The sequence below is a fragment of the Sylvia atricapilla genome, chromosome 3, assembly GCF_009819655.1.
Source record: "Sylvia atricapilla isolate bSylAtr1 chromosome 3, bSylAtr1.pri, whole genome shotgun sequence".
In the NCBI taxonomy this organism is placed as follows: Eukaryota; Metazoa; Chordata; class Aves; order Passeriformes; family Sylviidae; genus Sylvia; species Sylvia atricapilla.
In genome coordinates, this window is record NC_089142.1 from 111,306,566 (window position 1) to 111,330,677 (window position 24,112).

The 24,112-nt window shown below is 45.3% G+C and overlaps 1 protein-coding gene across 3 annotated transcripts in view; it reads right to left on the reverse strand.

Annotated features, from left to right (window-relative positions):
* SPTBN1 (spectrin beta, non-erythrocytic 1) overlaps positions 1-24,112 on the reverse strand; it is a 117,564-nt gene that overhangs the window by 45,833 nt on the left and 47,619 nt on the right. For 2 of the 3 annotated variants that reach the window (XM_066316618.1, XM_066316617.1), the window contains exon 3: positions 1,915-2,066. In XM_066316618.1, the coding sequence (XP_066172715.1) occupies positions 1,915-2,066 (152 nt within the window). Of the gene's footprint in view, positions 1-1,914; positions 2,067-23,058; positions 23,610-24,112 lie in introns of those variants that run through there. The other variant, XM_066316619.1, reaches the window with a different exon arrangement.

Here is a 24,112-nt window from a genome sequence, read left to right on the forward strand (position 1 = left end):
AACTCTTGTTTATTCCACTGCATCAGTAAACACACCATGTTTAAAGGATACTCATCTATGTTAGTTTCTGCTTTCTTACCATTTGATGTTTCTTGCCTTGATTTTAAGCTTTCTGTGCAAGATCTGCCTTCAAATTCCCCTGGGGCACCATGGAGATGTCAGAACCTACCTAATATTGACTAAAATAAATTCCAAAAGACTGAAGAACATCAGCAAGTGGATGCTGTGTGGCAATCCTCCTGGAATATTTTTGGTGTGTGTAAGATCCTCCTGGAATACTTTTTGTGTGTGTAATTGTCTCAAGGTTTAGTGCATTGCATTTACTCTTGTTTGCAGAGGAAGGTGTGGTGGAATGCACTGTTCAAACAGAGCCTGCTGTCCTCCAGCCTCAGATAAGGAAGCCACAAAAAGAATGTGTGCTGGTGCAGGCAGCTGCCAATGCCAGACACAATGATGCAAGTGCAGCTCCACGGAGGCTCCTGCCCTCTCCGCACCCCGCACCTGCCTCCAGCCCTGTGTGCATTTTCCAAAACCTGGAGTGAAAAATGTAAATGAACAGCACAGCCACAGTCACAGGACGGCTCTGAGCTTCCTATTTGCTGCTCAAAGTCAAATCTTGGCAGGCAGACAGGCAGACTTAACCAGAGGTGACACAGTTGATGTCTCAGTCCTCAAATAATGGGGCATGTTGATCTCAACTGTTCCTGTGTGAGGAATACCTGCCACCTGCAGTGAGCATGTCAAACCAAACATGTTGCTGAGGTGAGCAGTCTGGCAGAGACAGAGAGGGGCTCTGAGCAAACGGCAGCTGATGAACACCAGAATTTGTTACCCTACATACACACACTTCTGTGCACGTCACAACTCCCTCACCTTCCCAGATGCACTCAAACAGCTCCTCTCCTGCCTCCACACACACACACACTACACTGGGCCATATGTTCCACTCATTAACCAGAGTCTTAAGCCATGGAGCTCTACTAATAGGAGAGCTTGATGACAAGTGATTACCCAGCCCCCCTGCAGCCTTGGGTCTTAGCTAAAGACTCATATTCCTTTGAAAAGATTGCTCCAAATTAGGCAGTTAAGAGTATAGACATCATTTAAAGAACTGAAGGAGAAGTTGATACCCAGCCATTTCCTGGCGCCCAGTTTTCCTCTTGTGCAGCAGCATTTTCCACTACAAGGACTTTCTTACTCACCACTCCATCTGCTGGTACCAAGGGGGTGCCTCAGCACACCCAAAGAAAGAATTTGACCCCATTTATTTAAATTGATCTTAGATATTCCTGTAACCAAATAAAGGCCAAGCCTTATCTAGCCAAGTAAAATCACGTACACTCAGGGACATTCCTCAGCAGTGGAGTGCAATGAACACCACACCTCCAGCTGCTCCCAGGGTGGCATGGCCCTCTCCAGCTGTCATTCTGCACAACCCTGGCATGCTCTGGGAAGCAAGCAGGGATGTGCCAGGCCTGCACACCTGCATCAGTGCAGGGTTTGTTAGCAGAGAAATGGGCCACTGCCCACAGGGCCCAGGAACGTCACCCAGCATATTTAACTCACCACCACTGAGGGATCTAAGGGGCTCAGGAACATTTTGTACTCTGTGCCTGTCAGATTTGGGAGCAGGGAACACGCTGCTGGAAGCACTCAGCATGTTACTAGCAAGGAATCTTTGAAGAAGACTTCCTTTGATTCCCAATGAAGCCAGTAGGAAAGCATTTTAATGGTGTCTGGATCCAGCTGAAGCAATAGACCTCTTTTTTTTTTTTCCTTTAATATATAAAAAAGACATTTTTAGTGCTGAACCTCAGCACTCAGATTCCCTACACTGCAGTCAAGCCAAGAATTCACAAAACCCCACCCAAACCCAATCCAGGCCCCCCACAATGGATATTGATAAGCACTTACAAGTCTCTCTCCTGAAAGCACTTCCAAGAGTTTGATGAGCATCCTCCCATCTCGAAGGTCAGTGTACAGGTCTGTAATTCGGCAGGACACACGAGCCAAGTGGGAATTCACCCACTTTGTGAAGGTCTTCTTCTGAACTGCCTCACGTTCATCTGTGGGGAAAACCACATAACATCACTCAAAATAAACCCAACGCATGTTTCTATGTGAAAATGGGATACTCAAACATTTAAGATTAAATCAAAGGTATGGCTTGTCTTTTTGGGAGAATCATTGATGAAATTAGGACTTTTCATTGAAAACCAACCATTCTTCACCTGCTGAGTTCACCTGCTCTGGAATACACACACGAATCTGCAACAGATCCCCCAAAATACCACAAGTCATTTTGGATTAAGACAAGTGTGATAGAGAGCAGAGACCAAAGCTTCCCACTGACTTTCTTCCCTTCTCATGACAATATTTATTTGCAGATTCAACATTTATAACTGTATTTACATAATGTCAACATGAATTTTTCCGTAACTGCATGCCTGAGGTAGACAAGCATTTATATCAAGCCACAGAAAAATAGATTCTTTCCACCTTCCCTTCCCAGAGTCTTTCACAACTGTTTATAGAGGAAAACATTGGCTGTAGGAGCACTCTTACTGCACAGGCTCACTGTAGTCCATGTTAATTAACGAACTCCTACCCAGCTATCTGCCAAGCCCAGAGCTCTCAGACAGAAAACATTATACATCTCTGTGGTTACATTCTTTTGCCAAAGGCTTTGGATGAAGCCCTTCCTTGTTAGCCAAAAGTGATTTCACTGAGCTGGGAAATACTACAGACCAAATTTGTCAAAACACAGGTGCTCTGACTCGGACTCTGAAAGCCACAGTCAGACAGATGAATGGAAGCGCTCTGCTTTCCCAGGCAGACAAGATTCCAAGCTTCCCATCAGTCTCTATAAAGTTGTTGGCATATGCAGGAACAGGACATGAAGACAGATTCATCCTAAACTACGGTGTCCCCATCTCTGAAAGTTAAAAGAATGTTGCTTGAAATACAGAGAACATTCCACATCTGACTGCCCAGGGATTTGGTAGATGCTGTCCTTCCAAAGGAAGGATGTGCTCCCTTCCTGGCAGTGCAGCATGGTGGGGGAATGGTCCCAGCATGTTCACAACCAGTCTGTGAGAAATGGCCACAGTCACAGTCCCAACCAACTGCCTCCAGGACCCTGGGGACAGCAGCAAGAATCTGATCATGGTGATGTGGGATGACAAAGATACTGAAAGTGAAGTGGACAGAAAGAGGGGGACCAAGTAAAATCAGGAAAGACGGTAAAAAGAGAAATCAGATAGCAGAACGGCAGTGAGTGGGAGGGAGAGCAGACCTGCACTGAGTGGTAGTTTGCAAAACTGCACAAACCCCATCCTAAGATTTCAGTTCCTCCCACTTATTTCTGAACTTGTCCTTCCCACCCACGGAAGTGGGTGGGAAGTTATATAGTTGGACATGAACAAATCCACTGCTCTAAAACTGCCCCATTTTTGACAGCTCTTACCTACCTGTAAGGTGTGAAATTACAAATGTGGCTTGGAAAAATGTCAAAGCTGAGGTTAGTGACAAAACAATGTGCTTTGGGTGAACTGACAGTTTGCACTTTTGTGTTTGCCCTCGCTCCGTATAGAGCAGAGGATCCCTGTGATAGAGGAACTGCAGCTAGTGTCTACTAGCTTTAAATATATTTTTTTATTAACTATTTATAGCAAGTGCCTGAGAATGCTGTATCTGCATATCTGTTTGTGTAGTAATCCATGCCTTTACTTCAAGTATTTTTTTGAAATGAGTCACAGAAGAGAAACCTTGCAATAGTTGGAGCTTTTTAAAGAAAATTCCAACAGAAATTATGCTTCTTTTCACCAGTTTGAACAAGCCCCAAAACAGCTCAGCAAATTTGTTTATTTAATCATTGTAGTCTCTACACAGAAGCACAACATTCAGTGATCCCTGTGCTTAGATTCATTCCAAAGAGAAATGACAATGTACAGGACCTTGAAAATACAGTTGGATATACAAATTATTATGTAAAACAAAAAGAACTATCAAATACCTTCTTAAAGCCAACCATTAAAAAAAAATTGGTCAAAAATTATGGTTATCAAAAATCCTCCAAATTTGGGGTCACAGTGAAAGTAAAGAGTGGGGAAAGAACATCCATGTGGGTTTAGTGAAAGGAGATGAAGAGTCAGGGCGTAATTTTGAACAGATGAAAGATATGATGTGGGAAATGCAGTGACACATCAAGTCATGTTGTGAAATCTTTGGAGCCGTGGTATTAACTGACACCAGCCTGGGATCTTCTGGCGTTGAAAGGAAGTCAAAGAAGCCAACAGAGCAAGCAGCCCTTCCAGGACAGGGAAGACAGGGGACATGTGTCCTGGGGACAGCGTCCATGTGGCTCTGAGGCCACTTTTCCAAAAAGCTTTCCCACCCCCAGCACTTTGAGTGGCTCCAAAGGAGGACAAAGTGCATTTTTCAGGCAGTGAGGACTCAGGGAAAAAACCCTGAGAGAGTTGGACTGACTTCTTGCCTTGAGTGTTGCCTCAGCATCCTTAAGCAGAGTGAACTATCGGGGCGGGAGAGGATGGAAGTCCAGCCTGGCTGGAGGCTGTCTGTGCTGAGGGAGCTGATGGTGCTGCCGTTAGGAGTGTTTTCTTTATTCTAGAGTTCAAAGCCAGTTGCTGCCTCTCCCCTTCTGCTTTCCCGTTTCCTCAGCCTTGCTCTCAGTGGCCTCTATTTCCTGTTTACAGCAAGAGGCTGCAGGGCCCGGTTGGTTTCTCTGGCTCCCCACCTCCGCCCCAGCTCCTCTCACCTGATCCCCACCCATCCTCTGTGGAACCGGTCCCTCCCTGCTGGCCCCACTGCTTAAAAATAGTGTGAAAGTCTCTACTGGGACCACAGCTGTGCTGGTTCCAGAGCTAACTCCTGGTGCTGAGACTATAGTCAGCTTTTCACACGAGCTCCAGCAACTTCATTGCTGGAGCTATTCATGGCTTTTCACTTTCTTTCCATCTCTCCTCTGATTTACAGCAAGCAGGGCCCAAAGCAGGCAGAACCCTGATTGTCTGGGTGCAGCCCCATGGGAAAACCCTGTGGCACCACACAAGGCCCAGGCCCCACATGTAACTGCCAACTTTTGGGAACAACCAGCAACTTATGTCAGAAAAATGCCATTAGTGAGACACAGCAGCTCTTTCAGGCTCCTAATGGGGCAGTCACCCAGGAAGGCCAGGCTTTATCCTGCACTTGGCACAGACTGAGCACAGCTCAAATTCCCCACTGACCATCTCAGGCAGAGAAATCCCTGATGGGAGAAGGCACAGCCCTTCTTACCCCACATCACTTCACTCCTCTTGCACTCCCACGACGTGGGAAAGCAAACCAAGCCCATTTGGAAAGTGGTGTGATTTGGGTTGGTGATGTTAAAACCTCTCCTGATTATTTCTACATGGTGTTTCACAATAACAGCAGGTTTTTGCAATGCTTTTATCAACCCTTTCTACACTGACAAACTATTTTTCTGCTCTGGGGTCTCAGGTTAAAACACATGCAGAATTAAAACCAAGGAATTCTGGTTGTGTGTTTCAGATAAAAAAGATATGTACAGAAATGTGGTGCTTAAGGGTCCTGACAAATGGGTTAAGCAAACAACACAACTATGACTCTCTTAATGTGCAAAAACCTCCACAGTAAGGGCCAGGTGCATCCACGAGTGGTGACTCCAGGGATTTAACATGAGCCATGGGCCCTGAGTGCTATTTACAAACCTCATGTGATGGTTTTGACAAATGTCCTTCACATTTTCAAAAACACAGTTATGGATTTTGAAGACTAATTAAAACAAGAGGATATGGGTGGAGCTCCAAGTGTCCTACAGCTTGTGAAAACACTTGTTTCCCAAGGGTAAAGAGAAATGAGCAACATGCAAAACACGCACAGCAGGAAAAAGGAAGCTGCTTTCAGAGCAGTATTGATAATAGAGAATCCAACTTATCTTGAAGCCGCACTGGGAAGGAAATTTCCTTTATGCGGAAGGCCCCATGACAATGCTACCACCGGACAGGGGCTTGTAATCCAGCACTGTGATTGTGATGCATCAAGGACTGAGTTTGTTTAGGAGTTTGGTAAATAAACTAGAGCTGGTAAACTGAAAGCATAAACAGAGCTGGACAGGATCGCAAACAGGCATCTAATCCCTTCCTCACTTGAGGGGAGACATTCTTCCTTCCACTAATTTGTTGAGAAAAAATCTGGCAAAAATGCAGTCCAATTTCTGAAAGCCCAGAGCTCAGTTACTGAGTCTCCAGCAGGACAGTGGGAGGAGGCTCACATACACCACTCCCCTTGTCATACGCTCAGCTCTGCTGGGTGAACTCAATAGGGCTGTGCCAGAATAATGGTGAATTTGTTTTAATAACTGCTCTGGGCTACAGGAACTGGCTGAGACCAACGTGGGCCCTGTGACCCTGTGTACTCCCACATGCCAGCAGGTGTTACGGGCCCCAGGGCCCAGGTCACCCCCTGTGCAGCCACCGGCCTGCTAAAAACAGCTTCCAAGACACCCTGATCGCTTCCATACCGGTCAAACCGCATTTCCAACAAACTGACCTTGACTCCATTTCAAATGGACTGGCAAATCTGTTTGGGCCAGCCCTGCACAGGTAAAATGACTTTGGGTGTGTGACAGCTCCTGGACAGGGGCAAAAGCCTCCACAGAGCAAAGGGGGGTGCTCTCAAAGGAGCCCAAACAGTGACACTGGAGCACAAAAAGGAGAGCTGAAAGGAGCAGTTTCAGCCTGCTGCTGGGCTCTCAGCCCCTCAGGACAGCCCAACCATCAGTGGCATCAACAGCCTCCCTGCTGAGCCCAACCCAAAGGCAGCTGCTCTTGGCACTGTCAATGTATCCCTGCTACACCTCAAGGAAGACAAATTACAGATGACTTTTAATCTCTAACTCCAAAAGCTCCATCTCCTGCAGGTTCCCATTTATACTTCCATGCTGGAATTTCTCCAGCTTAAAATGATTACTTTTTTCACTATAGCATCCAGTGCGTGCCCTACATGGAGCACTGCTACATCCACTGACTCGGAGATCAGCTGAGCACTGCTCTAAGCACACCACTTCTGCTGATATCCACAATCCACAGCTACCCAGATTTTCCCAGATGATACCCTCATTTAACAGAGCACAGAGAAAACAGAGCTTCCTTTCACAGGACAATATTCTCATTGCTGTTGGCGTTCAAGGTACAGGATGATCACCCTATGCTTTCTCACAGTTGCGAGGATGTGGAGTGAAATAGCCAGTAATATTGACAGCTTCACAAATTCCAGCTGTGCTCAGAGGTTTTTCAGTTGAGAAAGATGCACAAAGGAAGGGCAGATCAGCTACTGGGACCAGAATGTGGTGATAAAATAAGATTTTATCAGTAAACAACATGAACAGATGTGCTGTGATAACCTTGACTGTTTGTTGGAGTAAGTGAAGAGTGAAAGAGAACATGAAATAACTCTAACATGGGTCCAGCCTCTGGTATTGCAGGCAGGCTTGAATGGAACAGCCTGGCCCTGAGGTACACAGAGCCCTCAGCCGGTCTGACACAGCTCCTTGGGTCACCACTCCAGCAGCACCTTGACAAACAGCGCTGGTGGCTTCTGCTCCTTAGAGCCCCTGTCAGAATTGAGGGCTGTGTGCTCAGAGAAGGCTGGGGACTACCAGCAGCCCTGGGCTGTGCCTCAGGCTGGGGAAGGAGGCTGAGCCTGGCTTTGTGTGCTCCTCACAGCCTAGCAGGACCCCATCCTGGGGTGAGACCTCCTCGGGGACAGTAGCTTGTGGGGCGTGTAGCTATGCAAAGCACTGAACTGATGCACCACTAAATATAGCCCAGAGGGTAAAATGCAACTCAGTGTATCCACTGAGGATCAGCTGAGGAGAGAAACATCTGGCTTGAGTAAACACTCCCAAAATGATGGCCTTTCCACATGGTTCTCCACATGCTGCATTAGTCCTTGGGCATCAGGAAACCCAGAGAACAATGCACAGCATTTAAACACAGAGAGTTTAAATGAAAATATTTTGGAATTGATCTATGGGTAAGAAAATGAAGGCAGGAGGAAAGATCACTATTACATATCAGTAGAGAAAAGGAAATTTTCTCTTAACATTCAAGTTTCTCTTAATATTCAGGTGTCCTATAGCAATAAACTGAGCAATGGATGCTGCTTTTCTCCAGCTGCAGAAGACAGGTTAGGACTGAAATGAGGATTGACAAAAATGGAAGAAACAGAGCTTAATGTAGAAAACACCAGTCCATAGTACACACATGCAGGGACAAGGAAAAAACTGGAACAAAACCTGCAGGAAGTCAAATTTACACATGAGATACAGAGAACATGATACACAGTGGTCCAGTGCTTAGAAAAATGCATCTCCTTCACTTTAATCTTGCTGACAGTTTACCATGGAGGAATGGGAGTGGAGCAGCTGATCATTCTCATGCAAATAGGATGCATTTGTTAATGGTTATTTTATGGCACAAAGTAATCTGTGGAGTAACTTCCAATCCAAACTGGTGAGATCACACCAAAGCTTTTACCTGCTCCAGCATGACTTAAACAAGAACGTGAATGCAAATGTTAAAGATGACAAAGCAACGAGGGGATTTTGTTCATGCTGTGTTTAGCTGGTGATTTCACTAGGAGCAAAATCTTTGCTGCTTTCCCAACTCTGCTACATGGAGACAATTGTGGAGAAATCAGGGGTATGTTCAGCAATCCTTTTGCTTTTACTAGGAAGCATCAGCCAGCTGCTAAATCCTATTAAATATCTACCCTTCCCTAATAAATGTTACAGCATGTGACCACTTTCACTGCTGAAAATGCTCTCGAAAAGAAAAAAGAGAAAGCTACATAATGCAGCATGTGAAACAAACAATTCTGCTGCTTTCTCTCTATGATGGCACTAAACCTCCCTCACACAATGACATGAAGCACAGAACAATGTCCAGGAGCCAGCCAAGCATTGTGGGGTGTGGAAGGGCAGGTCCTTTCATTGTCTTTATTTTTACACAGAGTTTATGCATTTTGGTGTCAGCAACACAAAAATAAACTTTCCACAAGCCAGATGCAGATCCATGTACAGGGATGACTATGTTCATCTGCAAAAAGTTACTGTAAAGCCTCCCACAGCAAATAAAAGCCATCTGGGTTTAACAGATTAAATGGGTGGAAGAACTCAGCTTTTGATTTATAGTTTTTGTTTCAACTTGGAACAGGAAGATGACATACTTAAGCAGATTTAGAGGAGCAGGTGCCCAGCTCTCCCGGCACTGGTGATGTCTGTGTGAACCGCTGCTTTAACTTCAGGGGTCTGGAACACAAACCTATGTAACCATCTCCGACAACATGCCCAGCACCCTCTGTGGAGAACACCCATCACAGGGCCCATTACAGCAATGGCAACCAGTCAGCTGCTCTTCTAGTTCTCCAGGAAACCCACCGACTCCTTGTTCTTCCATATGAAATGCAAAGCAGCTACAAAAACATCATTTCTAGTGGGCAATTCAAATGGTTTAACACTTCTGGGGGCTGCTCTTGGAAATAGCTACACCTACCTTCAGCTTCAACCACCACCGCCTACCCTGGGTTGCACACAACCACTGAACAAAATGATCACAAGGACCAAGGGCTGGACCCCAAACTGTATCACAGAATCACAGACTGATTTGGGGGACAGGACCTTAAATATAATCCAGTTCCACCCCTCAGCAGTGGGCCAGGACACTTCCCACAAGGCCAGGTTGCTCAGAGCTCCATCCAGCCCAGCCTTAAACATTTCCAGGGATGGGGCAGCCATGGCTGCTCTGGGCAAGCTGTGCCAGGGCCTCACCACCCTTGTAGGAAAGAATTTCCTCCCAATATCCCATCTAACCCTTCTGTCAGTGTGAAGCCATCTCCCCTCATCCTGTCACTCCAGACTCCTGTAAATAGTCTCTCTCCATCTTTCTTGTACCTTCTTCAGGCACAGTCAGGCCACAGTCAGGTCACCCTGAGGCTTCTTTTCCTCAGGCTGAGCAATCCCAGTTCTCTCAGCCTTTCCTGAAAGAGAGGTGCTCCATTCCTCTAACCATCTTGGTGGCCTCCCCTGGGCCTCTCTTCCTTCTTTCTGAAGAAAGATGTTACTAAACTATATCTACAGCGAAACAGAAGAAATACAGATGAATAAAGGAGTAACTTTTCAGCCTCATGACGTGCAGCGTTCAAATGGGCTTCCTTTAAAAAGCAGCATGGAAAATGTCTCAGTGCTGTTGGCATTTTTCACAAAAGGACACAAACCCCTCATGGCTGATTTGATGTCTGTGCTTGTTGCCACTTTTCCCTTTTGCGTAAGAAACAAATCACTTCATCAAAAGGAGCATGGAAAAAGCATCTGCCTGTCCCAGGACACTGACTGCAAAATTCCCACAAAAGAACAACGAAAACCTGAGCTCACTGCACTGTTTCAAGTACACACAATCTTGGAGGGGTCTTGGCAGTCTCCTTTAAAACATAATATGCATAATGCAGGGAAGTGCCAGGGGATTTTTGAGGGGGACAAAAACATCTTTCTGTACTTGTCCAAACCACTCTTTGATTGGCAATGTTGAATGAGGATGAGAGCAAGGCTTGGCATGGGCAGGGAACATGCCAGGTACTTCCCTACATCAGATCCACCTTATTTCTTTCCATGTTCAGCAAACCCAGCAGAATGAGAGTTTTTACAGTGGATTCCCACTTGTCTATGGGAAGCAAAGCAAGGGTAGGAAGAAGGAGCTGGAGGATTTTATTATTCCTGTTGTTCTCTTTTCAGCATTCCTCCCTCTTCTCAGCACTGCAGGAAATGCAGCTCCTCTCACACATGACTACTGGCACTGCTATTCCCACTATGCAATTCCTACTGGTCTTGTGTGCCCAGCCTTGTTAGCCAGGGATTTGGAAGTACAGAGTTGTAACTGACATTAACCAGAGATAAGTCACAGAGAGATGAACATCAGGAGTCAGCACTCCCTGTAAAGACAGCAAAGGCATGGTGAAACCCAAATCTCCAGAGCAAACCGAGCAAGGGCAATCCCAGTGGGTATCCAGAAGAAAGCTCTCACTGTGAGGGACACCACCTCCACCACAGACTGTGAGAACTCCATCCTTAAGGAGATTCAGAACTCAGGAGGACAAATCCCCAAGCAACCTGATTATCCATGGGAGTTGCCCCTGCCTTGAGCAGGTGTGCTGGACCAAATAAACTCCTATTCCAACCTGAAGTATTCTGCGATGCTATGAATTCCAGCAAGCTTAAAGAAGAATAGGCCAGAAGACTGCACTGCCAGTATTCCTGTGGAATCCCACTGAGGGATTTCAGAGGGCTGTGAGATCTCTTCTTTCATCTGAGGCACAAACTGAGACATTATGGAGAGCAAAGTCAAAACTGTAGTATGTTTTGACCATGCTTCTGTAAAAACTCCCTGCAATCAGAATGAAGAATAGATGAAAGAAAGCCAAACCTTTGTAGGTTTCATGTTTAAATCTAATTCCACCTTAATGACAGAGAAGCATGAATAGAAAATAAAGAAATCTACAATGACTGCATTTAATCCTTTCAAAATATTAAATCTCTGTGCTAAGAGATGTTATCATTATAATTAATTGCTGTTGAATTAGAATTTTCATTATCACAGAAATATTTTAAATGGAACAACATGTATTTAAATAACCATTGTGTTGATTAGGGATTTATAAGACCTGAATTCACAGCCTTGCTGAACAATGTTTTTAGTTCCTGAGGTTTCCATGGCCACAAGTAATTTACTATCGTTAATTGAGTGCCATATTGTAGAGTCAGATGCACTGCACTGTGCTGACAGGATGCTAAATAAAAGCAGCAGCACCACAGGTAAACCAGACCATAGTCCAGCAAACTAAATGCCAAACTGAATGAGTAACAGCAACAAAAATACTGGAGGTTACAATAAAAATCACTTGTATAACTGAAGAAACCTTGATATTTATTAAAACACCATTATTTCTAAAAAGGGAGTTTAAAAAATGCATCAATTTTAATGAGATTTGTGACAAACTGCTAATAAGAAGCATTAGAGGAAAAATCCCTAATCTTCTCTGGCTCTAATCTGCAAACCCATCATGCAGAGCTCCCAAGGAAGTCCTGGAGTTGGTGTCTTTTGAAATTGATACCTTCACCTGTTTGCTTGCTTAAGAAAAGCTCCAGAAAACTGAACCATGATCGCAGCTTGAACACACATTCCAGCCAGTCACTCTGCATAGTAAAGGAGTTCTTTAAGAAATCCATGTGGCAATTAAAAAAAATAACAATAAAAGAATTCTTTCTTTTCATGCCACACCTTCTTTATTGAGACTTCTGAGGCACAAACAAGTTACACATGCATTCTAGTCCCTCATCTCAAAATTTTCTTACTTGCCTGTTTGAATCCAATCCAAAGGTCATTTACTGATCTGCTTTTATGGGACAATGTGGCATGTTTAAACAAAATCATTTCAGCCTTTGGAATTATGCAAGAGTGGGGAAAAGAGATCCCTTTCCAGCATAGTATTTCCTGTCCAGGTAATAACTTTCAAAGCAGTAGCAGAAAAAAACCCCTTGGTTTGAAACCCTTGAAAGCTTCTCTGAGATTTAAAGGATGATGCAAATTTGAACAAATTAGGGTAAAATTATACTTTGAATACCTTAAATGTGTATCTTCATCCAGAAACATCATTTGTTTCTTGTTTTTCTAGTCTTAAACGTGGACTTGTGAGTTCTGCTGATTGTGCAAGGCCTTGACAGCAACAATTGGAAGGCCCTACATAGGGACAAAGTGTGGCTTCTGTGGAAGGGATCCAGAAGAACTCCCAAGTATTTACCTTCACTTTCTTTCATTTTTAGCAAAATGAGAAAATGATAAAAGCACTCAAAGGCTCCTGATGACAGTCATTTCCCTGATGCCTCCTTAGCAATGTTGCACATCGTCTCCATATTGTGGGCTTTTCCTCCTCAAAATGTGAATCGGTGATGTGGTGTTTTCTTTAAAAACCGCCAAAAACCACAATAAAGCCCCAAACAGACTATGAGGTAATGACAATTAATAAAGGGTAATGATAATTAATAAACTGAAAGTTCAGTGTCTAATTATTGCTCCCAGGTGTCTGTTAGTGTAACAGCAATGTTATTAGAACAGAGTTCAGGTATTGGTTAAACCCAGAACTATTGCACATTTGCACATGTTATTTGTGCATGCACCCGTCTTACACACCTCCAGATCACATGGATACAGGGGTGCACAGGCATGAGACTGCACAGTGGCATGTCACACTCATTTGTGTGTTCCTGGAGCCTCAGTCACAACTCACTGATTTTCAGGTTTCCAAACTTACACACATTTCAGCCTAACTCAGATACGACAGATGTTTATGCAAAAGGAAAAGTCCCATGAATACACTCCTGAATGTGAAGGCCAAGGTGACCTGCAGCTGATGCCAGGCAAATGTTTCTAAACTTGGCAACAGGAGCTAAACCAGAAGGGAGAGCTGAGTTGTGCAGAACAGAAAACAAAAGGTGTTCTGGCATTAGGTAGCTCACACAGGTACACCTGAAACTTGCCAGGAACTGGATGGGATGGGTCATGCTCACGAGGCTGGAGGAGAGGGAAAGGACAGCTACAAACCCAGCACCCTGAAACAAGCACTGCAGGGATCACACCACCCTGCCCAGCCATTTCAGTCATTTGGGAAAAACAGGGGGAAGTCCCCTTGGAGCTGCTGTTTTATTCCATACTTGTCCCAGCCCTGCCATACCCAGCCTGGGAGCAGCTCTGCTGGCGCCAGGGCAGAGCTCTGATCCAGCCCTGCAGGGGATGGCACTGCCAGGATGTGCTGCATGGTTAAAGATTTTACATATTAGGTGTCCTTAAGTGTTGTTTGCTCTCCAGGACAACTTGTGACTGCTTTTATTTAGGAAAAAAAGTATGTGCAGTGAGGAATTAGCTGGAACATGGCTGGCGCCAGGCACTGAGGACACAGGAGCATCTTTCAAGTGGCACAGAGCATCATTAGTATCAGTATTAGTATGCTGGCAAACACCAGTGCAAGTCAACTGTTAAGAGCAAAGGCTCCAGTAAATAAGGTTTATGTCATGGGAATTTTATTATATATCCTATCAGATATATTTATTTTGGAGGAGAAGCAGAGAGAGAAGCATTTAGTAATATATCAGCAGCAGGGGATTTACGGAAAAAATGTTCCATAACTTCCACATCTCACCCTGTGAGTTCCTCTCACAAGGACTTAGGCCACAGCTAAGAGAAACTGGGTCCAGATGCAACCAGCACTTAATCTGCTATTATAGGCTGACAGATTATCAGTGCACCTGCACAAGTGACAGTGGCCAGGATGTCACCCAGGGAACAGCCAGGAAACAGTCTGCAGGCACTGCCAGTTTTCTGAAGAGACTTCCTTGAGCTAGAAGTGACACACTCTGTTCCTGGTCCCAGGGGAGGCCATGAGGATGAAACTCCCTCACACCCCACAGGGTGAACAAAGACATGGGGAGGGCGAACACGAGACACTCAGCACTCAAAGGTAATGATAACTCAAATTACTGAACTTCCCATGACGAGGATAACAGAAAGGTCAGAAGTTCAGAACACCACCAATATTTGATGTTTCCAGGCACCTCCCCTATTTATACAGAGCCTGTCTTAAGTGCCATTCTGTAATGGCTCTTACTCATGGCAGCCTGCAATCACAGTACAGACACATCAGTGATTTCACAGCACTCTCTCCCATTATGTTACCAGGCAATCTGAGCTGACAGAGGAACACACCCTGAAAAATGCAGCCGTTGCACTACCAAGGTCTAGCTTCCCTCCAAATAACTGTGGAAAGATACTAAAGTAGATGCAGAATTAATTATTACCCAAAGCAAACCATAGTTCGTTGACTACAGATGGGATGGTCAGGTTTTCACTTCTCTTTTTTCCTGGAACCAAATCATAATCAAATCATATTATCAAAAACTAGAAACACTTCCTGGACAAAATGAACATTAAGAACTGGACTTTGGAGGCTTTTTGAAAGAAGAAGGCAGAGCCCACATGGTATTAGCATGGAGAAGCTGAAACCAAGGGGGAGCTGCTATTCGAGAAAAATGTAGGAATAAGAGTGGATTTGAGAGACAAAATCCCTCAGCACTGTGTTGTTTGTGCAGTTCCTTTCAACGGGGCTGCACTGGTTTAGAGTATCTGAGAAGCGGGTGCTGCATACTGGCAGAATTTCTGCAGTTTGCCAAGCCATTAAGCGAAATTTAGGTATCTTTATTAAACCATATGGGTTTCATTCCAAGAAAAATCTGGGCAGCCAGCGTTTATTCTGTTCAGATAAACTCTTAAATCTCTTTGTAACCACATGTTGTTCTGTTTAATCTTTGAAGGCATAAGGTCACCCTTTGCTTGTGATTAGAGTACTGTGGTCACACAGATCATGTTTGTACCTTGCCACTGCACTTTTTTCACTGACCCTTTGGTGAGCAATTCTCCAGCTCCTCAAACTCAAAGCAGTCCCAACAGAAATAAAACAGGCAAAAGAACTTAAAGCCACTAATCTCAAAACCAAGCCAATCCTAAGAAGCACATGCCTGGCCATTTTGGTAATATTGTAAGCAGAGATGTTTGCAGTCTCGGCAAGGACACCAAATATGCCTTCTGTACAATGCCATTTGGAATTATACTACTCTTTTTTCCTAATATAAATAATACATAAGAATCATATGTGTGACCTCCTCCCCCAACAGTTTAGCAAAAATCAGTGCAGGATTGTGCATGCTACCGATTCCCACCAAAGAGCAAACTGACCCTGTCCAGTGTCACGTATGCATAACTAGGCCTGTCCTTTCAAGTTCCAGCTTCCATTTTTATGAACCAACCAAACCTGACTGAACATGGAATTATCAGCACTTCCAGTTATCCCACGGAAAGGCCACTTGGTAATGCCAGCTCTTTCACAAGGCCTTTGTAAAAGCAGGAGCGTGGCCCCCAGACCATGTCCCAGTGGCTGCCTGCGTGTCTGCCGGGCTGTGCTGTTCCCTGCACACTGAAGGGCCTTTCTCTGTAAGCTCCTTTCTCGGGAACAGTGGGGCATTGAGCTGGGCTACAAGGCTGGTTAATATTAGTTTGGCTACAGTAGTGCTCTCCCAACAAAGGAGGCTCTCAGTCCGGGATACCCTCGCTCCAGCAGCAAGTGCACAAGGGCTTTTGTGTGAGCGTGGGCTCTCCTGGCCACTGTGACCTCGGGCTCCACATCACAAGCCACAAGCATGACTGCAACCCATCCCTCTGGGCCTTTCTCCTCTGACAGAAATGTGAGGACTCAGCCCGATGCATTTTCAGAAGCAGTGAGCAATTTTGGGCTCACGTGCTCTCCTTAATTGCACAAGGCTCTCTGTGCAGAGAGGAGGACCACAGCGACTCTGGGTCCCAACCAGGGGCACGACATGTTCGAGGTGCAGCTGGGAGTGAGGCCCTGCTCCCCACAGCACCCCTGTGCTCATCGAATGCCCCTCTGCTTCTTCACGCCAGGCCACCACCTCTTTCCTGTTGCACTGAATTTCAGAGCTGCTGGAATGCAGAGTAATCCATGAGCTTCTTAGTCTCTCCACAAAGGACCCTGTACTTCGAAAGGACTCATTTTGAGTGGGAGGGGAGTTGTTTACTAATACTTATTAAACGACTTTTAATCTTCGGTGAAATGCCACTTGGAGAATCACACTGGGATAAAGGCCATTACCTGGCAGACCCAGATATAAACATCCAAACGGAATTTCAGATTTGATTTCTTGTGGGAAGAGCAAAGTAGATTCTTGACCACCTTATTTATGGTATTCTACCTCCTTCACCACAGCTCTGAAAGTCAACAGAGACTAATTTCCAATATTTGGTGTAAGAGTTTTCCCAAATCCATCTATTCAATGAAGATAATTCATTTTCACATGAGGAAAAAATGTCATTGTCATACCCTGCTACTTAATAGCTGATACTTAATACTTCTCAATTCAACTTAAACAGGAACAAAAAGAACTTCAGAGATGTTAGTAATAAAATACTCACGAAATTTAGACTGAGCAGAAGAGGTGCAGTTGCCAAACCCCACACCTCTCATAGAAGAGTTTAGTAGAGGGAAGACAGAGTGGGGATTTTGTGAACCACATAATTCGATTTTCTTCTAAGAAAGATTCTACTAAGCTTAGGTAGCAGCTCATACTCTTTAGTAGCCAAAGCATGCACCCAAGAGAAAACAGAGAGATGAAAGAAACTAAGGAAAAAGCGGAAATCACAAACCCAAATTGGGAAAGAGCTCAGGAATGGAAGACAACCATTGTTCTGTTGTTTTATCACCACTTTCATCTCTGTGTGTAGGCTTGTTTTATTGCCCCACTTTCCACACAACTTAATGGCAAAACCCACAATCCATTTGAATAGGGCTTTTGGATAGGGAAAATATTTGGAATAGGAGCCCGTACTCCCAGGTGATTACAACATGCCCATGAAACACTGGGATGGTCTGTGACACAGAGCTTCTTGGAGACATGGAATGCAGAAACACCCAAGGGCTGATTCCTGTGCTACATTCCCAGATCCATGAGCTGCGGAGATTTACACCAATTGAGCACCACAGAAATCATTTTGCTCTGGCTACATATCTCCTGCAGGGTATTCAAAACACCCCACTGTCCCACGTGAAAATATATGCTGACAAGCTCTTTTTACTTCATTTCAGAGCCACAAAAAGTGCTCCAGAATTGCCCTTTTTAAAACAAAATTGAGCTAGAGCACCTTGAGATTTCTGATTGTTTTTAAAATAGGTGCCTTACACACACAGTTTAAAAAACCAAATGTTACAAACATACTCTAAATGAAAACCGAAGGGAACAGACTACAAAAAACCTGAGCCAACAGCTAGGAGTTGTAAATGTTCACAGTTATTTCAGTAAGAAGCCAAATCCAATTTAAATGTTTATTTTTGACCTGTATCAACAGTGACTGCATGAGCAGAAATACCTTAGCCTCAGCTCCTTTAACTTGCCTTCTCTATCTCCATAAGTACCAAAACCCACGACCAGAAAAGGTAAATTTTTGCCTAAGAACTGAGTCAAGATTTGGATATGTTTGCAGGGATCTTTGCACTGGAAGGAATAGGGGCCCATCTATCACAGAAATGCACATTTAAGTCCATCTGGGATCCCTTTTAAAACTCCTTGCAAATCTGACAGGGCTTCCAACCATGCAGCTTATGTTCAGGTGTTCACCCAAACCAGAAAACTGAAGTATGCTATGACAAATTCACGCTTTGAAATGTTGCAGATGCCAGAAAATCAAGCAAAATTTGCCACAGAAACAGGAATTTCCACCTTTGGTGGATCTGCGAACATGGTGGGGGGTAAGCCAAAAATCTGTGTAACCCAGACACACTTCATCCAGAATGAAATTCAGCCTCTCTGTATTTCAGCTTTAACAGAAATTATCATGACAAGAAATGCCAGTGATCCATTTGGTAGACAAAGTAGGGTGTCCCAGGTCAGTAATCAGCGCCTGGAGCTATGCAGGTCACTGCTCCCAGGAGACTCAAAGTCTTCACAAGGTAAATCTCCCAACCAGGAAGGCGACTGCTGAAACTGGCTGCTCAAAGGCACCCACGGGAGGAACTCCAAGGATCCTGGTGTCACGGAGGGCGTCTCTGCCCTAGTGCAGGATTAGCACAGCAACTCCTGCAAACTTCTCTGCCGGCAGCAGGAGCTCTCTTTAACCTTGAGCACAGACAGGGATTTAGGGAAGATTTTGTTGCAGCAGAAGCTGTGGGAAGGCCCTGCATGAGAACAGAAAACCAGGAAAATCTTCCTGCTGTAATGCAGCGTGGACGGGAACCAGCCTACACATACAGTCATATGCAATCAAGCTGATTACCAGTGACCACCTGAAAACTGAAGTGGTGTGTGTCCTTTTTTATGCCAAACCTCCTTGGGTCATTGCAGATCGAAGGATTACAAGCCAAGGAGCTCCCCTGCTGAAAAGCTCTTTTATCAGAGAGAGGGGCTTTGCCCCAAACACCCTAAATACAGTTGCATTGCCTTTCCTGGTGCAAGCAGTGCTGTGCAGCCACAGCCAGCCTTGTATCCCCATGAAACAGAGTTTAGAACTGATCTTAAACACCTCTGATGGGAAAGGCAGCTCCCCTTTCCCACAGCTTATTCCAGTGTCCAGTTTTGCAAACATACTATTTCTAACACGGCTGAAAATAAAGGTGCTTCCTCTCATGCAGCCTGAGCACCAAAACACACCAGGCTCCCACTAAAACGGCCAGCCTGAAAGGCAGCATTACAAAAATGCCCAAACCTCAAATGTCCCCACACAGCAGGACACATGGCAGAGCTCCTTTGAAACCTGGCTTTCCTCTGGCGCTTATCAGGAGTGCCGATCTAGCTCACTCCCACCCCCCAAGATTTCACATTTGTAATTACCGCTGGAAATCTCACACCTCGGGTACAGCCCCGGAGCTGAGACCCAACTTTCCAACGACAGGGCACGAGCTGATAGAGTCACCAAGCTCCCGAATGCCAGGGATGTTAATGCCACTGTCCTGCTAACCGGGTGGGAAAGAGCCCCTGAAGCAGCGATGATAGCTGCTTCCCTGCCCGCCCTTCTTGCTGGAAGTTGATACAGCTGCAGGGATCTCCTTCCAAATTCCTGACTTACATTAACCTCTTCCTGCCAGCTCCTACAGCCGTGCCCAGCCAATTCACAGAATCCTGCCACATTAACACAGCACGGGTGACAGCTTTCGTTTTATAACAGAAACAACATATCTGGTTTGATTTGCATTTAATTCCTCATTATAGCAGCACAAGCTTTCTCCACTGACAGAACCTGCACAGCTCCACGGCAACGTGTTTCCCACAAACAAGTTTTGGGGTTCTGTCTTTACTTGCAGCGAGCAACTGCGGCCGTGCAACCTGATCCCTTTCTACTGCACAAGTGGCCATGAGAACCAAAACTCCACACCTAGGTTTAAGGTGATAGCAACCACTGATAGTATCGCTCACTTATCATTCCAGGACCAGGTGAACTAAGCATAATAGGAACTTACTGAAACTTAATAAAGGAAACACAGCTTGCTAAAGCATATTTCTCCCCACACCTGTGCAGACATTCTCACGAGCACAAGGACTAGGTATGCTAAACTCCTGGATTATCGTACACTGGACTTCAGGCCTTCTTTTGACACAAAGACAGTCTTGATTCACTCCTAGCAATGCCTTCTGCCACGTCCTGCTTCCCTTTGGCCCATCAAGGCAAACAGGAGCTGGAATCCCCTGCCAGGTAATTCCAGGTACAGAAGGAGCCAGTCTGGTCCATTCAGTGCAATCTCACAACCTGCACTGGCTTCACGGCCCAGCAGGACTGGGCTGGAAAATCTGCTTTAATTACCCCACAACCATCATCAAGTCGAACACGAGTTTCCTTACAATCATCACTTCAAAGCATTTAAAAGAGAAGGAACATAGGAGTGTCTATGGAATCATGTACGATGTGAATTGCCTGTGTCCATAGCATTTTGGGGCAGAATTAGGCTGGCTCCTCTCCTCACGTGAAACTGGCAGTGTCAAACCTCATATATTGTCTATCTTAGGAAAGAGGAGATCAGAGAGAGTAGTCTTCTATGCATTGCTGATTCAGAGTTCTCTTTGTACAGGGCCTGAGCACTTGCTCTGTGTTATTTTAGACAAAACAACATACTCCCAAGTGCTTTTTTTTGAATAAAACTCAACATCCACTAGATCTAAACAGTACCTTGCTATAATCTAGTGCAAAGCTGGGGATTCACATGATAGCTGTAGGAACTGTGAAAAGAAGAGGGGTAAATTCAGCGTGTGAAGGACATAAGCAGAAGTAATTTGTGTGGTGCCAATGCTGGTGCCGCTCCAGAGAACCCTCCCACCAGAAGTAGGAGGGGTGAAACAATTATGAAGGAGTATTTGATTATTTGAAATGCATCTGCTCTTACTTATCTGTACACCTCCACTGGGAAAGATGTAAAACTGGTGATAAATCTGTAGTTTAAAAAAACTACATATATTCAACTCATCTTCACTGGGCTTGAGCCCTTGCCCAGTGCCACAGGACTGTTCACACCAAGAGCCTTCCAGCAAGAATCCCCTGAAAACCTTACAACCCCAAAACAATGGCTTTGTAGACATTCCTCAAGCAAAGAGCCACTAATCCGAGGAAAGACCTCTCTGTGTCAGCAGAGTTAAGCCACTCCCTTTCCATTACATATGATATTTCGTATGGTTATTTAGCATTTCGTGGAGTATCTGGTGCATAATTTACAACATTGCCTGCATTAAACTCTACCCTGAACAAGATCCCTGGCAGTACTCATTTTCAAGCCTGTGATATGAGTAAACATCCACTGGATGGTCTGCTGCAAAACTGCAGAGAATTTACTGCACTTTATCTCTTCTGCTGGAGGAAATTGCAGTACTTTAGGGAGAGCACTGGATCTTTTTTTAACCTCTTTTTTTAAAAGTCAACTCAATGCATTCCGCTGAAGAGAAAACTCACTTTCTGTGCTTTCAACAATGCGGTCTGCTTTCCTCTTTCAGTGTGATGTAAACACACAGATAATGGATTCCTGAAGCAGTGACCCTGAAAATGATAATATCTGCCTTCTTTAGACTGCTAACTAAACCAGCAAAGAAAGAGGCATGAGCCAGGTTTTTCCTCATGCCACAAATTTAGTTCTTTCCAACACAAGTACCACAGCCTAAGAACTGACAGATGTCCAAGATAAAGCCTGTAAGGTATTCCCTCATGTGCAAGTTTGGAGCCTGGATTTTCCATGCCTTGTCCCAGGAATTTCCATGTTCCCAGTGTTTGGGATGCTATCGTTTTGCCTCATTACAATGTGCAGCCATTGCTGTGAGCAGTTTACAAGATAAACCAATGTTATGAATGAAAGATTTCTTTCCCTCCCTCCCTAAGCCAACAAATAGGAACATGTTTTGCACTAACCAGGCTCTTGCCCCCTCTCTCCCAGGAACCACGAACCACACTTGCAGAACAGACCAGAGTAAATTAAGAAACATGCACAGAAGGACAGCACTTCACTGTACTCAAGCTGCTCTGGGACTATCTCCAGAGTCACATGGATCTAGAGGAGGAGGAGGTTTGGTTTCAGTGAAGAATTCTTTTTTATTTTGCAGCTGCAATCCCAGAGTTCATTGATTGTTGGGACTGTCTTCCACAGAGAAGCAGCAGAGCTTGTTTTACCCTGCCTGAGGCACGGAGCTGCTGGGCACCATCCTCCCCCCTGCACTGGGGATTTGCAGCCCGGGCCGAGGCCTACCCTCCCTTGCAGAGAGCACACGGCACCCCCAAAAGGAACCTCTGGTTCTCACACAGACGGGGAATTTAATGGGAAAATATGAAAGGACATTCTGCCTGTCTAAAAGCGAAGAAAACTGGGAATGTTAAAGTACGCGAGTGCTGTCTCAGATATCTATGGCGCGAGCAAACGAACTCGTTAGGGAATTATGCAACTGTTCTTCATTTGAAGAAGTGAAGCCACTCGCCTTTGCAGGAGCTACGCAGGGGTTGGAAAGGGCACCCTTGCACTGCAAACTGCACCCAAACACAGCCAGGATTTATGACTGATGGCCAGTTTTAACTGTATTTTATTTAACGATAAAATAAATAGAAGACTGCTTCCACACTCTCCCCCTTATTGTTCTAAGAGACGTGGTCTGGGTTAGTCCTCATTGTAAGGCTGAGTGGCTCAGAGGCTGAACACACACCTTCACCCTGTGTAAGGCTCAGGATTTCTTCAGAATGAGAAGAGGCACAGAGTATCCTCTAAACGAACTCAGAGCTTTTATCCCACAGAACCACTTTTGTCCTCTCTCACTAACACCTTGATGCAATGAGAGTAAGCCCGGACTAACATGTTTACAAGGATCAGAGCACGGCAACACCTCCAAAAAACCCGCACAAGGCTTACCTTGTAACTGCTTGAATCGTCCTTCTAACTGGTTATAGTTATACGGCACCTGAGCTGCATATCCTGGGGACAACGGCCCGGGCATACTGGTTGATTTTTGTAATTCCATTTACAGGTAGCGCAGGGATACGATGAACTGCAGCATAAAGGAACCACAAGTTTCTTTACCATACATCCAGGTAAATCCCGGCTTCCTCCAGTAGTTTGGCGTCAGTCCCTAGCGAAAACGCTCCCCCCTGAGCCCTAAGTAAATAACAGCTTCGGTTCAAAATCCAGCCGTGTGGCTTGGCGGTAAGCTCTCTGTAATGGATTCAAACTTAAAGAACCAGGAGGGTGGGTTTTGTTTGGTTTGTTGTTTTTTTTTTTTTTCCTCAGTTCCACAACAGGCAACTCTCAAGTGCTTGAATCTGGTTCAAATGCTCGTCTGGCTCTGGCGAAAGCAAGTGAAATAAAAGCAAGCGTGCGATTCAGGCCGAAGTAAAGGCAGCATGGAGCCACGCGCTGCCGCCCCGGCCGGCGCTCCCAGGAGCCGCGCACACCTCAGACCTTTCTGCTGGTTTGTAATATAAACAGCAGCCGCCCGGGCGAGGGCTGATGTCACTCGATTACCATACAGCACGGTGGAGGAAAGGAAGGCTGTACCAAGGGCGAAGGGGCGGCGGAGCAGGGGAAGAGCCCGGCTCATGCAACGCCCCAGCGAGTCCTTCCGCCGCGGCCCGGGAGCGGCTGCCCGCGGGCTCCGCGCTGCCGGCACCGCCAGCAACGGTGGTACCTTCCCGAGCGAAGCTGCTGGAATTACAACCTTTTGTTAGGAGCATCGTGTAACGGAAAAGTCTCAGATTACTATCACTTGAAAAGGAGGGCACTTTTCTTTATTTATCTGCTGGGCTGTCGGCTTGCAGAAGCACCGCACGCACACAGAAGCGCTCATTCAGTATTTAGCAGCAGCCGAGGAGGGGACGCGGGGAGATGTACGCTCCAGCACACCGGGAACAAACGAAAGCTTTGTCGAAAGGTTCTTTAAACAGCCAATTCCTGTCACTTCGGTTTATGT